This window comes from Nicotiana sylvestris, chromosome 2 (assembly GCF_000393655.2).
Source record: "Nicotiana sylvestris chromosome 2, ASM39365v2, whole genome shotgun sequence".
Lineage (NCBI taxonomy): Eukaryota > Viridiplantae > Streptophyta > Magnoliopsida > Solanales > Solanaceae > Nicotiana > Nicotiana sylvestris.
The window spans coordinates 3040508-3057146 of record NC_091058.1 but is presented as its reverse complement, the minus strand read 5'-3'; the positions used below and the strand labels follow the sequence as shown (position 1 = coordinate 3057146).

The window sequence follows — 16639 nt, the reverse complement described above, 5'->3', positions numbered from 1 at the left end:
CTGGTCTACATCCCCGTCGAATGTACCCGTGATCGACAATGCTCCTGACGGGGTGACCTGCGATGCTGGCAGAGATAGCTGAAGGCTGTACGAAGGCATGCTGCTGGAAGGTTCATCTACCCGAGGTATATAACCCGGCTGATCATCTCCAAGCACCTCAACTCCAAAATCCTCATCATGTCCCTCAATAGGTGGGTCGACAGGTGCCTCAACGTCCCCTTGCTGGGGACCACATCCTCACCATCCCCCGCGACCCCCGCGATCCCGTGGGGCACCCCTACCTCGTGTGGCACCCCGCCCTCGTGCCCTACCCCTACCTAGTGGGATACCCCTACCCCAATGGTAGTCCTCTGGCGCCGCATACTGAGCCTCGTGGTCCAACCTCACGGCATCTCTCGCCTGAAACAGGGTCCAACGAGCCAACTGTGCCACCCGCCGGCCATAGTCAACCACTGCAGGGATGTCGGTATGCTGCTGCATCTCCTGTCCCAACTAGAAGAGGTGATGATGCCCAATAGCCTGTGAAACATTTAAAATATTAATTAAATAACAATATATCACAATTATACGATATTAAAAAGCCAAAAAGCATACCAGTTCCTCGTGCCTCCCGGCGTATGGTCTGTAGCGCTTGCCAAGTACATGAATGGGCTTCCCGATAATCAGTCGGGGTGTGACGGCGGTACCATGACGCATACAGATGGATAGTGGTCTACTGGGTAAATGTAGGTGCTGGCGGAATATGGTCAGCTCGCTGCTCCTCCCAAATTCGGACTTGCTGCTCTAGTCATCCCATATATATATCGTCCAGCCTGGCACGGTCATCCCGCTGATAGTGTGTAGCCACCCATCCAGGCTCCCCTGGTATAGGCTGGGGACGATGAAACTGGCGAAGCACACGCTTTGTGGCAAGATACTCAACCATATCGAAGAAGATCATTGGGACAGAGGTGCTCCAAAGCAGTCGATCGACTAAGCAATAAATGGGAAGCTGAGCTAGCAACTCGTCGCTGTCTGGCATCCAGATGAACTACCAAATAATAACATAAAAGTGAGTATGTGCAACACAACTCAATTTAAAACAAGTAAGTGTAGGTACATATTTACTTGTCCGTCCACCAGCATATCTAGCACATCCCTGATAAGGGGAGATTATGATGAGCATCGGTCCCTTGGTAGTTCCCACACCGAAGAATCCACCTAGAAGCTAGAGGGAGAAACGGATAAGCCTCACCGGGCGCAAGTGGTGGTAGAGGTGGCTGCAACGGCATAATTCGCTGCCAGGCCCAGCTATACTGGGGTAAAACATCAAGCCGCTGAAGATGATGGAGAAAGCGCATACTCACGAGACTCCCCGAAGTGTTCGGGAACAAGACACAGCCGAAAAACAGGAGCAGCGCCAACCGCGTGTACCTCTCAATATGGAGATCCTCTGTCTCATCCGTAATGTGTGGGTACAAAACAACCATATGATCACTGATGGCTGACAAAGCAACGCGTGTGCTCCCAACGTCACCCTGAGGTCTATAACCAGTAAAATACCCCATCATATCCAAAAAATGTGCACGCATCATGGATCTAATGTACTGGGGCAATGCCACGGCCCATCCATCTACGCGTAGCCCGTATAAAACCTGAACATCTTCCAGCGTGATGGTGGCCTCTCCAGTGGGCAAGCGAAAAGTGTGCGTCTCCGGTCGCCACCGCTCTACCAAGGCTGTGATGAGAGACCAATCAAGCTGCATCCATCCAAGCTCAAAAATCGTATAGAAGCCCGTAGCTTGTAGGCGCGCGACTACGCGGGCATGGAAAAGATGATCCACGATGAACTCCCACAAATCGTCAGGTCTCCTGGGGCGGAGAGCCTGCATCGATAGTTGTCCCTCCCATACAAAGGAGGACCTATGGTCGCCCTGCAACACTAGTAGCTGATCCTCGGCAGGTCCAGGATGCGCAGGCGGAGGAAAGTCCATGTCGTATACTATAATTTAAACAAAATTAATTGTGTGTGTTAGTTAAGGAATTAAATAATTAATTATGTTTAATATTGGACTGAATAATTATGTATGGGTTCCAGGCTCGATATTTGAGGCCCGGTAACACCAAGTTATCCTTAATTATTATGCGTGTCAATTTCAACATTTTTAGAATTTTGTTAGCTTAATAAATTAATAATTAATTATATTTAATATTGGACTGAACAATTATGTATGGGTTCCAAGCTTGATTTTTGAGGCCCGGTAGCACCGAGTTATCCTTAATTATTATGCGTGTCAATTTCAACATTTTTAGAATTTTGCTAGTTTAAGGATTTAAATTAAAAATTATTGAATTGGACTGAATAATTATGTATAAGTTCCAGGCTAGATATTTGAGGCCCGGTAGCACCAAGTTATCCTTAATTGTTATGCGTGTCAATTTCAATATTTTTAGAATTTTGTTAGCTTAATAAATTCAATAATTAATTGTATTTAATATTGGACTGAATAATTATGTATGGGTTCCAGACTTGATTTTTTAGGCCCGGTAGCACCGAGTTATCCTTAATTATTATGCGTGACAACTTCAACATTTTTAGAATTTTGCTAGTTTAAGGAATTAAATTAAAAATAATTGAATTGGACTGAATAATTATGTATGAGTTCCAGGCTCGATATTTGAGGCCTGGTAGCACCAAGTTATCCTTAATTATTATGCGCGTCAATTTCAACTTTTTTAGAATTTTGCTAGTTTAAGGAATCAAATTAAAAATTATTGAATTGGACTGAATAATTATGTATGGGTTCCAGGCTCGATATTTGAGGCCCGATAGCACCAAGTTATCCTTAATTATTATGCACGTCAATTTCAACTTTTTTAGAATTTTGTTAGTTTAAGGAATTAAATAATTAATTATGTTTAATATTGGACTAAATAATTATGTATGGGTTCCAGACTCGATATTGGAGTTAATTTTACAATATATATTAGAGTTTGTAGTTACTACATACTTAAACTACATAGACTCTACGCTAAAAGGTTCTACATTTTACTACGCTAAAAGGCTCTATATTTTACTACGCTAAAAGGCTCTATATTTTACTACGCTAAAAGACTCTATATTTTACTACACTGAAAGGCTCTACATTTTACTACGCTAAAAGGCTACTATTACATATAAAAACAACTAACATAAAATATAAATATGAACAACAAACAAAATAAATAATATTAATTTTTTAACAATACAAATAATTTATCAAATTTTAATAATTTTTTGTATCAAAGCTAATAAATCAATCCGGGTATAAATAAGATACAAATTTAAACACAAACATAACACAAATTAACATGGAAACACATTAAACAATACAAATATGCATGTACTATATGAGCTTCGACATAAACAAAATCGAAATACTTCGATTTAAGTTTTTTGAATTTGATTGAAATCGAAGTTTTGCACCCGAAAGAAGGAATCCAAAGGTTGTCTTGTGCGTGGGACCTACACTCCTTGCTCTTTAGGTGACCGGTGGGGCCCAAATTTTTTTTTTTACTTTTACGCGGGGGGGGGGGACCAGTAGAATCCAAAGAAGAAGGGGTCGTTGGTTCTGTGGTCCAAGGAAGAAGAAGGGGTTTATTTTATTAATAATACAAAGATGGGCCCAGATTTTAAGTAAAACGCAGTATAGTACTGCGAATTAGTAAATTTTTTTTTTTTTAAATAAAACGCAGTACAATACTGCGTTTTACTTTAACGGCCAAATTTCTGTTAAAGTAAAACGCAATATAATACTGCGTTTTATTTAGAAACATAACATTTTTTTTTAAACATTAGAAACGTGTTTTTTGTCCAAAAAACCATCAAAAAAGTTTCCGACTCCATAAATGGTTGGTGGCCCAATATTCCTCACAATTCAATGAACCAAACTTGTGGGTGTGGATCATTTGAGCCCAAAATACTATTCCAACCAGGTACAAGCCCAACTAATTACTTACAGGCCAATGGGCCTGTGAAATGAGTTTAAGCTCCTTATGACATTCTTGTTTCTTTGTCAGCATAATTTTCCCAGGCTCAGAATTAATGGTACACCTCACTAACTTTCAGTTCACAGCAAAATGAATGGCCACGAGAAAGCAGTAATAATATGAATGGTTGAAATCCAAATTCCATAATCAGTTAGCCCCACTTCAGAATTCCTCTCAGCTCAATCTCTGCAAAGTTATTTCCTTTCAACTCTTTACTCTTCAAGGTATGCTCTTCTGAATTCTTGAGACTGATAAATGAGCTACTGCTTCAGTTTCCTTTCCTTTCCTCTGTTTTATCTTTGAAAAATCAAGAATTTTTTAGGGGTTTACTTGATCATCAATGTTTGGTTAAATTCTGAATTTTGGGGTTTTGTTGGTTGATTTTTCTAAACAAAATGCCTTATCTGAATGTCTGGTCTTCAAGGAGTAATTCTAGTATGTTACCTCATATGGAATTAGAGTTGGCTTCATCTTCTAGTTCAGTTTTTACAAGACTAAGAACTGAAAGTTGGATTCTTGCATACTCTTTATCACATAATTCAAGCTTTGATCATGTATCAAGAAGTGTTATTTATCCAAAGAATAAGACTAAGTTCAAAAAACAAGAAGGATTCTTTCCTTTTCGCCGCGGAAAGAAGGATTCTTTTGGCCCATCTTTTGCATTGACGCAGGCCTCTGAAGAGCAAGCTATTGATTGTGATGTAATAAAACAAAGTTCACAATCTTTCACTAGAGGGGAAGGTGGGGTTGAGGGTTTCAGTTGTGTTCAATTGGAGGAAAAGAGGGTCTTGACTCATAATTATGATGATGGTGATTGTGATGTTAAAAGTGAGGAGGAAGAGGTAGGGAGAGTAAAAGGCGAGAAGGTGGACGTTCGAGCTCTAGCACAGAGCTTGCACTTTGTCAAAACTGCTGATGAGGTAGATGAAGTTCTCAAAGATAAGTTAGAGTTGCCCCTTCAAGTTTACTCATCTATGATTAGAGGTTTTGGCAAGGATAAGAAGTTACACTCTGCAATGGCACTCGTCAAGTGGTTGAGGAGGAGGAGCAAGGATAACATCGGTTCCATTACCTTAAATGTGTTCATTTATAACAGTCTATTAGGCGCCATAAAGGAGGCGGGGAAGTATGAATTTGTTGATAAAGTGTTGGATGATATGGTATCGGAAGGAGTGGATCCTAATGTTGTGACTTATAATACTCTAATGAGAATTTACATAGAACAAGGTCGGGAACTTGAAGCTCTCAATCTTTTCAAAGAGATGTCAAAGAAGGGACTCTTTCCTAGTCCTGCAACTTATTCCACTGCCTTGTTTGCTTATCGGAGACTTGAAGATGGGCTTGGCGCTATAGCTTTTTTTGTCGAGACAAGAGAGAAATATCAAAACGGTGAAATAGGAAATATTGAGGAAGAAAACTGGGGGTACGAATTTCCCAAGCTTGAGAATTTCACAATTAGAATTTGCTACCAGGTGATGCGGCAATGGCTGGTAAAGGGCGAAAACTCAAGCACCAATGTTCCGAAACTACTAGCAGATATGGATAAGGCTAGGCTCCAACCTAGTTGTGCAGAATATGAACGCCTCGTGTGGGCGTGTACCCGTGAAGAACATTATGTTGTAGCAAAAGAACTGTATAATAGGATAAGAGAGAGGGATACAGAGATTAGCTTATCCGTCTGCAACCACATCATTTGGTTGATGGGTAAGGCGAAGAAATGGTGGGCAGCTCTCGAAATTTATGAGGATTTGTTGGACAAGGGGCCAAAACCAAACAACATGTCATATGAACTGATAGTTTCTCATTTTAACATACTATTGAACGCGGCCAAAAAAAGAGGTATTTGGAGATGGGGTGTTAGGTTGCTGAATAAGATGGAAGAGAAGGGGCTTAAACCAAGCAGTAGGGAATGGAACGCAGTGCTTGTCGCCTGTTCCAAGGCTTCAGAAACATCCGCTGCAGTACAGATTTTTAGGAGAATGGTAGAAAAAGGTGAAAAACCAACAGTTATCTCCTATGGAGCATTGCTCAGTGCTCTAGAGAAAGGCAAGCTCTACGATGAGGCCCTTCAGGTTTGGAAACATATGATCAAAATGGGAGTTGAGCCGAATTTGTATGCCTATACTATTATGGCATCAATTTACACTGCCCAAGGGAAATTTAACATAGTTGATTCAATCATCAAGGAGATGGTTTTCACTGGAGTTGAGCCTACAGTTGTCACGTTCAATGCTATCATCAGCGGATGTGCTCGAAATGGTATGGGAAGTGTTGCGTACGAGTGGTTCCATCGTATGCAAACTCAAAACATAACCCCTAACGAAGTTAGCTATGAGATGCTAATTGAGGCACTCACGAATGATGGCAAGCCGAGGCTGGCATATGAGTTGTATATGAAGGCTCTAAATGAAGGCCTATGTCTTTCTTCAAAGGCTTATGATGCAGTCATATCGTCTACACAAGCATATGGTGCGAGTATTGATCTAAGCATTCTCGGCCCGCGTCCACCAGAAAAAAAGAAGAGAGTTCAAATCAGGAAAAACTTGTCAGAATTCTGTAATATAGCTGATGTTCCTAGAAGAAGCAGACACTTTGACAGGGAAGAAATTTTTACTGCTCAGACAAAAGGAAAATGATAAGCCCAACATTATATTGCTAATATGTGTAGGATCTGCTCCTAAAAACAAAGGTATACAACTCATTGTTTATATGTTTGCTGCTTTCCACAAAGAGTACTATATGCTTCATCTTGTGCAAAGCTACATAGTAAGATAACTCTGATTGACTTTAGATGCAAAGTCAGGCCTTTTTCATTTACCTTTTCACCTCGTAGAATTTCCTGGATTCAGGCATTCAGCTTTTATCTGGCACTTCCCATATAAAATCCATTATAATACAATACCTCCCTTTTGAGAAAGGGCCCAACAGCCTCTTTTTGTCTTCTTGAGCCGAGGGTCTTTCGGAAACAGCCTTTCTGTCCCTCGGGTAGGGGTAAGGTCTACGTACACACTACCCCCCAAACCCCACTAGTGGGATTTTACTTGGTAGTTGTTGTTGTTGGCCCAACTGTTATCTAAAGAAGGAGGTGGAAGCCAGGAAAGTGTCATTCTTGATCCACTAATATTGTTCCATTGTACTGAAAAAGTTGTAATGAAAGTTGAAAACTTTACAGTGTTTTTGAGTTGTTTCCATCCAGATACAATATAGAATTGCAGCTGGAATTAAAGGAATTATGCCACAACTAGCAGGTATACTATGAGGAAGCATATTTTATTCTTCTAGTACAAGTACTAAAGTTGAAAATGCTTAGTAGAATCGATTCTTTGCGTAGCTTTAGTTGGCAAATGTGTTTGCGTAGGTATTGCAGATAAAGTGAATCATATTATTCAAATATCCAATATACTCCAAGAATAGAATATAAAGAGATCATCTACGCTGGACATGAAAATGTTAATCAAATGGATTTATGTTATATAAACGAACGCATATGTTAGTTTATTTTATTTTAACCTTTTGATCAGGGGCGGCCCGATGAGCTCTATAGCCTAAAGCCAAATTTTACAAGGGGCATTAACTTTTTTTTTTTTTAAAAAAAATATTTATTTATTTGAAGTCTATTTTTCTTGCGTTTCTTAGATACAAAGTTATTAATAGTTTTCTTATAATCAATAACTCCTAATAAGTCTTTTTTAATTGACAATATAGCTAATCCATTTAAGCTTTCTTGAGATATTATTGATCTTAGGTAAGATTTTATCAATTTTAATTTTGAAAATTTCTTTCCGCTGAAGTGACGGTAACAAGAGTTATTAACATTATTCCATAATTAATATAGGCATTGAAAAAAGAGTCAATTTTTTTATTTGACCGAGTGTATCAATTAAACTGTTATCTTCTAATTGTATTAATTTTCTTAATATTTTTAATTCTAAAAATAAATCTAAATCATCACTATCAAATTGATTATTATGCTTTAAGGAGCATTCAAAATTAACACAATATTTTTTCAAATTTCCATCACCTAGTGATCTTAATTTTTACCGCTAAATAGTAAACTAAAAATATTTTCATCTTCTTCGAATTGTTCAAATCTATTTTGAAATAAAAAAAATAGTCTTGTCTACTATGTATAACGTAATCAACTATACAGGACTCTTCGAAAGATTTTGAGATTTTATTATCAACATTCTCATTAAATTGTTACTTCCTATAGTCTTACGAAATTCGAGTTCGATATTCATTTCAAGTGCAATATTCGTGACAGAAATCATAGCAGTTGCAAATCCTTATTATCTATACTTGTTAAAGAAAGAAATCAAACTTGCTTTATTTGCTTTATGAAAGGGTCGCCCTTGCTTTTGATAATTGATTTTTGACTTGACGTCTATGTTGTTGTTGAGCTAAAACGGCCAAAAGATACTTTTAACATGATGTGATATTGACCGCTTTGGACTAAACCCGCACAGTTTTTTCCAAAAGGCCTTATACCCTTAGTTTTCTTTTCTACTTTCCACGTTGTTACGCCTCGCAATATTACGTCGATATTACGCCCCGTAGTATTATATTACAATGATGTTATGCTCTGCAGTAATATATTACAATGATGTTACCCTCTGCAGTAATATATTACGATGGTGTTACGTCATGCAGTATTATATTACGATGATGTTATGCCTTGCAGTATTACATTACGGTGATGTTACGCTTTGCAATACTAAGTTACGACAGTGTTGCACCCAGCAGTATTACATTACGGTGATGTTACGATTCGCAGTATTAAGTTACGACGATGTTGCACCCTGTAGCATTGTGCGTTAAATTTGTTGTAAGGTAATTGACATCAGTCCAAAGAAAAGATTATTTGGAGATTATAAGGATTATAAGTGTTATGAAGGATAAAAGGGTACACGGATTAAAGAAAACGAGTTTCGTTGAAAGTGGCCAATTTGGAATAAAATACGGGTCGAGCGATAATACCCGTAATTATGAACTAGTACAATGCAAGGTACCATATGACCACAGCAGTATAATATATAAAGTATATATAAAGTATTTTAAAAAATAAATAGAATTTTAAGTAATTTGTGGTAATTTTTAAATTATGCGGGTAATTGATTAATTACCGGGTAATAAAACATTACCCAATTAACTTATTAACTAATAAGTGAATAAAAAATTAATATCACACCCCACCCTATGTGGCAACTAGCCACATTATCAAGGAATGACAAGAAATGACTAAGAGTCTGACTAGGTGTCAAATGGATACAAATTCCATTCATTCTTTCTAAGACTTTGGATATCAAAGTCTTTCTAATTCATTTTCATTTTGAAGGCTTGCAACAGAATGTTGCTTTCTAAATTTCAAATTCCCATTTCATTTCATTTTAAAGGCTTAGCTTTGCAACAGAACGTTGGCCTTTTCTGTCAATTATCCATGAGACTTGATCTCATTTCCTTATAAAAAAGGATTTAACTAACAATCTATTCTTGGTATTAAACCAAGAACGTTGAACAGATTCGTCCAAACAATCCAAAAAAAATAAAATTCGAACCACTATTTCGTTCAAGGATTCAAAAGCTTCATTCCGTTCAAATAATTTTAGGAACAGGTATGTTTAGGCTATCCCTTCTTTCTTTTGGCATGAACCATACAATACGAACGAAACGTGCGAATGCACAAATTTCATAAATGACTCTATTCATACAAGTATCAGAGATATCTATGTTCTTGAATTTTCATGTGTCATAATATTTTATCATCTGTTCATGGGTCTCAGAAAAATACAAAAGTTGAAATGAGTTTACTTTATGATATTATTCAAAGGCAAAATGGTCTTATGACATTTCAAAAGATTTTATTAACGTATGTTTCATGCGTTGCATTCATGTACATTGAACTGTGACCAAATGGCGTTATATACGCACCACCACCTGATCAGCTGGTATACGTTGATGATTTTGCCCACAATGGCTGATATGATGGGATACCCTCAGAGGCTGACGGTGTTATGAAACATGTACCAATGCACAACATGATATTCATACACATATGCATGACGCTAAAAGTAATTTATGATTTATAGAGTTATCCAGACTTACAAGTTGAGTCAATTACTCTATATTTCTTCCATGTCTGTTATGTACTTATTTATGTGCCTTACATACTCGGTACATTTTTCGTACTGACGTTCTTTTTACCTGGGGACGCTACGTTTCATGCCCGCAGGTCCCAATAGATAGGCCGAGAGCCCTTCAAGTAGGCTATCAGCTCAGCGGAAGATGTTGGTGCGCTCCATTTGCTTCGTAGTTGCTTGTTTGGTTAGTATGATTTAGACGTGCATTGTTTGGTATGGCGGGACTCTGTCCCAACCTTTATGACATTTATGTACTCTTAGAGGCTTGTGACATATGTCATGTATGTTAAAGATTGTACGGCCTTGTCGGTCTATGTTTTGAGTTTATAAATAATCATGTTGGCCTATTAGGCCCGTATGTCACGTGTATATTATAATGTAATAAGAATATGTTACGTTGGTACTCGGTTGAGTAAGGTACCGGGTGCTTGTCGCGGCCCATCGGTTTGGGTCGTGACAAAAGTGGTATCAGAGCAGTTCTGTCCTAGGGAGTCTATAAGCGTGTCTAGTAGAGTCTTGTTTATGGGTGTGTCGTTCACCACACTTATAAGTAGGAGGCTAAAAGACATTTAGATCTGTCACTCTTTCTTCTTACTCTAGATCGTGTGGTAGAGCTTACTTATAAGAAGTCAAGTCCCGAATTTCTATTCGTAATAAGACGATGCCTACATTCAGAAAGACGATCGATAAGAGATATAGCTGTGGAATTGTTGATTTAGAGGAACTCAATTTTGTATATTGCTTACGATAAGTAAATGTGAGGTCTTTAGCAAATCATAGGTATACTGAAAGGTGTAAGCCTCTTGATAAGGAACCTTACCCAGTAAAGAAACAATGTTAGGCAATTGAAAGAGCCAAGGTATGGAGCAAGGGGAGCCAAAAGCAAAAGAATATTTTGTCCGAGTTTTCAGAGTAAAGCAGTAGACATAGATAATTAGCGGGAGATAAGAAGAGAATTAATGAAGCATTATGAGTAAGATGTGATACACGGATGATAACGGTAGGTCAAAAAATGATGACAGTATTACAGAGTTTACAGTCAAGTGAAGGAAAAGACAAAAGATGATAGGCCTTGAGACAATAAAAGAATATATGCCATAAAGTCATATCCTCATTTCAAGAAATAAGTTCGCAACTCTAGTGCGATTACCAAGATGAAAAGTTAGACCCCAGAGTAATAGAAATTAATATGGACTGGTAAACAAGATAAACTAAATATGAATTAGGGACTGAGTGATTTGATAAAATTTAGCATAATGAGAATTTCAGATCGCACTCCGGTAATAATAGGACGGACAACAGAAGAAGATTCATGAGAAATTCAGAGTATGGTGATTCAGGAAAACGCTTCTCTAAATCAAGCAATGTTAGCAAAGTTAAGCTTAAGGGACTATATGTACCAGTTAAATTAAGTGTCACCCTCGCGAGTAAGGAAATTTGTCATCCTTGGTACAGAAGGATTGCCGCAAGGCGAGTAAGGATCATTGATGTTGAGAAACGACGACAAAGATGAAGAGGTAAAACATCTATAGGTAGATCCTCGTGGCTTCAGCTCTTAGTACACCCCTAAAGGGGAGAATATGGAGTAATGTGGCACTAAGTCAGAATTAAGTAGTTCTAGTAATTATGGAGTGGTAAAGGAAGAACATGATAAAATGAAAAAGGGATAGAATTGCACTTATTCAAAGCCTACAGATATACTACGATTTCAGAACATTATGCAAGCACGACGTCAAGGAGAGGAAGTATGAGTTCCTACCCAAGGTGTTATTGATAGATAAGGAGCCAGTGTGAGACGTAAGTTAAGATAAAAGGAATAACCCAAGAAAGATTACTCGAAATATGGACATAAGAATAGGGCAACGAATAAGAGCCTAGTCATTACTAGACAAGAGGTTACAGACAAATCAATAGATCGTGCAAGATAAATAGAGTGAACCCCAACATGGGGAATTCAGCCTCGCGGAATGACATTATAATACTGGAGATATATTTATATGGGGAAGTTAAAAAGGTACCATACGAGTGCTACGGAAATAAAAGAGAGTGCCACTGGGAAGACAGTCAAAATATTAGTTCAGAAGCAACCCACAAGCTCCAGGGCGTGGAGGTAAGTAACTACGGATAAGTATAGGCAAGGAAGGACATCAAGAGGTCCGTCGAGTATACAATGTAATAAGCCCACAACTTTACAATAGTCAGAAAGTCCTCCCTAAGTACTATAATGGAAGACTAGCTGAGGGGATAAGAAAGAAGGCTTCAACCTAAGCACAACGACCTAAAGAGGAAATGGTCGTGTAACAACAATCTCGCAACAACATTGTAAGCATTCCAAAGGAAAATGGCACCTACCGTGGCTAATGAACGGGAAGTAAGAATTAAAAGTAATATTCGAGATTATATGAGTTGTATGAAAACTCTGGCAAGTGTGGGCACTAAGATAAGCTAAGTATGGAGGCAACAAGGGGGCAAAAAGACCAGGAAAAGTAATAGCTTACGTTAAAGAAAGCTAAGAAGGAACGAAAGGAATTATTCGATCAACGATCCAGAGTGGGTTACGTTATGAATGCACTTAAGGGTTCGGAGTTTTATATATGCAACATATACAACCATAGAAGATTCTGGTATAAGTTCAAAGAAAGAATTGAGCGCAGGTCATAGACAAAGAATTTGGTTGTTAGAGGATTGTATCATGGATATACCAGAGCGTCCATGAAAAGCTAAAGTAATAACTAATACCATAAGCTGTAGATTGGAAAATAGCTTATGCCTAAATACTGATCAGAAGGAAGAAGAAAATAAAGAGTTACATCAACGAAGTAAATCAGGAGTCGAATTATTGGACCCAGAAAATTATAGACCTCGTGATTGAGAATATTGCAGGATCACTCTTAATATCATAGGTACAAGACAGAGAGTACAATAACCATATTCTATAACGGCTCTATGATAAAGCCAGCTAGAAGAGTACTAGCCTTATTAGAAGTCAATATGAAGCTTTCATCGAATTGTGTATACACTAGAGGTGCAAGTATTATAATAGAGCTTCAAGTTGCGAATGTGAATTATACCTATGTAGAAGGGAGGTCATCAAAGAGATAGAATATGTGATGTGAGATTTTAAGGTAAAAAAAGCTAAAGGTGAACAACGTACGAGATACTAAGGTGCAGAAGATCGTGAATAGTCCATGATTCGGAGAGAAGACTAAAAGCACTAGGATTCAATATCCAGGAATGATAGCAAAATCGTCAATAGCATACCTTCCAACCTATGGTTTCTAAGTACTGAGAGATCTAGTTAAGAGAGTAGAGAAAAGTTGGAGACGATGTGATGTCTCGCTTGACGTTCCAGAATAACATAAGAAAATCTATGGTGCAAGCAAGTTGAAGGAAAGTTTACAAATGGATATGTATAGGTTGCAAGCTAAAGTATAGTAGAGCGACAAAGTTTTAAGGAAACCTGAGTAAGGACGAATAAAGTCAAGTGAAAATGTGACGAGAATGGATAAGTCTTTAGGATTAAGCCCTTGAAAACAAGAAGAGCAGACAATTTCTCTATGTTATACAAAGCTCACTATAGCCTTAATGAACTCAAAGGAGTCTAAGATTAATAACATTTAGAAGGAATGAAATGTTGACTTGGTAATAAAATGAGGGTACAATTGTGACAGATAAATGATGATGTTTGGTCCTTCGTTTGAATAATGATTTGAAAAAAAAGGAGAAAAGATTTCGCTGGCGGCACAAAATTAGGATACCCCATAAGGTGAATCACTATAAAATACGATTATGAGAATCACTTTGAATATTCCTTGAGGTAACGTAAGCCTTAGGGGCAAAGTATTACGTAAGAAGTTTCAAGTTATCAGTGGTATATTGTAGATCAATATTGAGGTGAATCAACAATAGATGGACAAAAGTCACAAAGTATGAGATGAGATTAGGCCATCATTCTAAAGATGAGCAGTAATGAGGAAGCATTAAAGGACTTAAATTTATACATATGGAATAAGCAACGAGAGTAAGCTGGGATTTGGTAGCAGACCTCAACAAAGATAAATTAAAGTAAGAGTTGTGGCAGTAAATTCATACGGATGGCTAAAAGAACATATGCTATGAGATATAACAATATTCGTGAATTCAACAAAGTACCGAGCGAAAAACTTCAGTATACTCATAGATGCCCAAAGGGACATCTTATCAAGCTCTACATGTGAAGCCTAGAGATTGGGCACACTTACAAGGTCAAAACTGTACAGGCTGCATGATGAAAGGTAGCAACAGTTATGAGATTGGAAGGATTCCGATTACAAGTTGTGGTGTGAGATATGAGAAAGGTTATGGCGTTATATACGCACCACCACTTGATCAGCTGGTATACGTTGATGATTTTGTGGCCGATATGATATGATGGGATGCCCTCAGAGGCTGATGATGTTAAGAAACATGTACCTATGCACGACATGATATTTATACGCATATGCATGACGCTAAAAGTAATTTATGATTTACAGAGTTATCCAGACTTACAGGTTGAGTCAATTACTCTATATTTCTTCCATGTCTGTTATGTACTTATTTATGTTCCTTACATACTCGATACATTTTTCGTATTGACGTCCCTTTTACCTGGGGACGCTGCGTTTCATGCCCGCAGGTCCCGATAGACAGGTCGAGAGCCCTCCAAGTAGGCTATCAGCTCAGCGGAAGATGTTGGTGCGCTTCATTTGCTACGGAGTTGCTTGTTTGGTTAGTATGATTTAGACATGTATTGTTTGGTATGGCGGGACTCTGTCCCGACCTTTATGGCATTTATGTACTCTTAGAGGCTTGTAGACATATGTCGTGTACGTGAAAGATTGTACGGCCTTGTCGGCCTATGTTTTGAGTTTATAAATAATCATGTTGGCCTATTAGGCCCGTATATCACGTGTATATTATAATGTAATAAAAAAGAAGCGTTACGTTGGTACTCAGTTGAGTAAGGTACCGGATGCCCGTCGCGATCCATCGATTTGGACCGTGACACAGGTGGGATTTGTCTACACACTCCCAAAAATGTGCTGTTGTTTGTCATCTTAATCTGATGATAGTAAAAAAAATTGACGACCAAAATACAGAAATTAAACTCTAATCAAAAGTAAGGCATGGGAGGGTTGCTAACGACTAGGAAAGAACTGCACTGGAAAACACAAATTCTGTCGCAAAATCTTGCCGACAGTCAATTAATATCATGACTAGTTTTCTTTAAATTATTGTTCATTATTGCTAGTAGGAGTAGACTATTACTACTATTATTACGGCTTCCTATATCTTGTTTTTTTTTTTTTTTAAAAAAACTATTATTGTTACTATTACTATTATTATTCATCACTAAGGATGTGTGAGCGGTTGGCTTTGTTGGGTACGAGAAGAGGTAGATGACGACATAAGAAGTGTTGGGGAGAGGTGATTAGGTAGGATATGGTACGACTACAGATTTCCGAGGACATGACCCTTGATAGGAAGGTCGGGAGGTCAAGCATTAGAGTTGTAGGCTAGGGGATAATCGAGCTTTTTCTACTTCATACCGTGGGTGAGGCGGGTTTGATAGGTTTGATCATAGACACTTCATACTGTGGGTGATGCGGGTTTGATAGGGTTGATCATAGATGGTTAGTGGTTAATGTTGAGTCCACACTACCCTTTATGTTTATCATAGCCCCACGCCTTAATTACTGGTTATTGGTATTGCATGTAATCTATTTTATGGTTTTTATGCTTCTATTACTATTTCTATGGTTTCTGCTGACGTTACTGATGAATTGTGTCTTCTTGTTTTATTTCCATCTTCTTGAGCCGATGGTCTATCGAAAATAGCTTCTCTGCCCGTTGGTGTAGATGTAAGGTCTGAATACACACTATCCTTCCCAGACCCCACTTTGTAGGATTTTATTGGGTCGTTATTGTTGTTGTTGTTGAGGAACACCATAAGTTAGTCAAAAGTCAAATTAGGGTAAGTCAATATTAAACAGATTTTTTGACAATTCGTGCGGCCTCAGATGTAGAATTTTCAGATATTTTTAATGTTTCTTTCTTTCTCAATTTAAATTTTGTGTGATACTCTTTATATTTCGGAATATGTCAAAATGTTTGATATAATCCCATTTATATAATGTTTTCACGAATTTGAAAAATTCAAATTTTAGACTATGATATAATGTTTTCAAAACTTTCGACAATCACGATATTTTTTATTCACTATTGCTAATATTAATTATAATCAAATTAATAACTTAAATTTCACATTTAATCAAATATCATCATATAAAATTAAAAAGGAGTACAATGTTTTTCGTCGCCAAAGCTTTTAAGTGATTCTTGGAAATTTGTGTATGATTTGATTTAAATTTACTTAGATCTGAATGATGTCCTTTTAACAACCAACAGCAACATCATTAATCAAACATTTTGCATTCTAAATTATGCTTTAGAGTGAGTGAACTTAAAGTCTT

General features: G+C 37.7%; 2 protein-coding genes across 2 annotated transcripts; one reads left to right on the top strand and one right to left on the bottom strand.

Moving 5' to 3' along the window:
• Positions 1 to 1127: 1127 nt before the first annotated feature.
• LOC138886473 (serine/threonine-protein phosphatase 7 long form homolog) lies at positions 1128 to 1973 on the bottom strand. The gene has a single exon (XM_070167585.1). The coding sequence runs from the start codon at positions 1971 to 1973 to the stop codon at positions 1128 to 1130; it is 846 nt and encodes a 281-aa protein (XP_070023686.1).
• Positions 1974 to 4041: 2068 nt separating this feature from the next.
• LOC104219594 (protein LOW PHOTOSYNTHETIC EFFICIENCY 1, chloroplastic-like) lies at positions 4042 to 7184 on the top strand. The gene has a single exon (XM_009770292.2). The coding sequence runs from the start codon at positions 4404 to 4406 to the stop codon at positions 6642 to 6644; it is 2241 nt and encodes a 746-aa protein (XP_009768594.1). The 5' UTR covers positions 4042 to 4403; the 3' UTR covers positions 6645 to 7184.
• Positions 7185 to 16639: the final 9455 nt, after the last annotated feature.

Coding starts and splice junctions, on each gene's coding strand:
- LOC104219594 (XM_009770292.2), top strand. CDS start 4,404: ATGCCTTATCTGAATGTCTGGTCTTCAAGGAGTAATTCTAGTATGTTA.
- LOC138886473 (XM_070167585.1), bottom strand. CDS start 1,973: ATGGACTTTCCTCCGCCTGCGCATCCTGGACCTGCCGAGGATCAGCTA.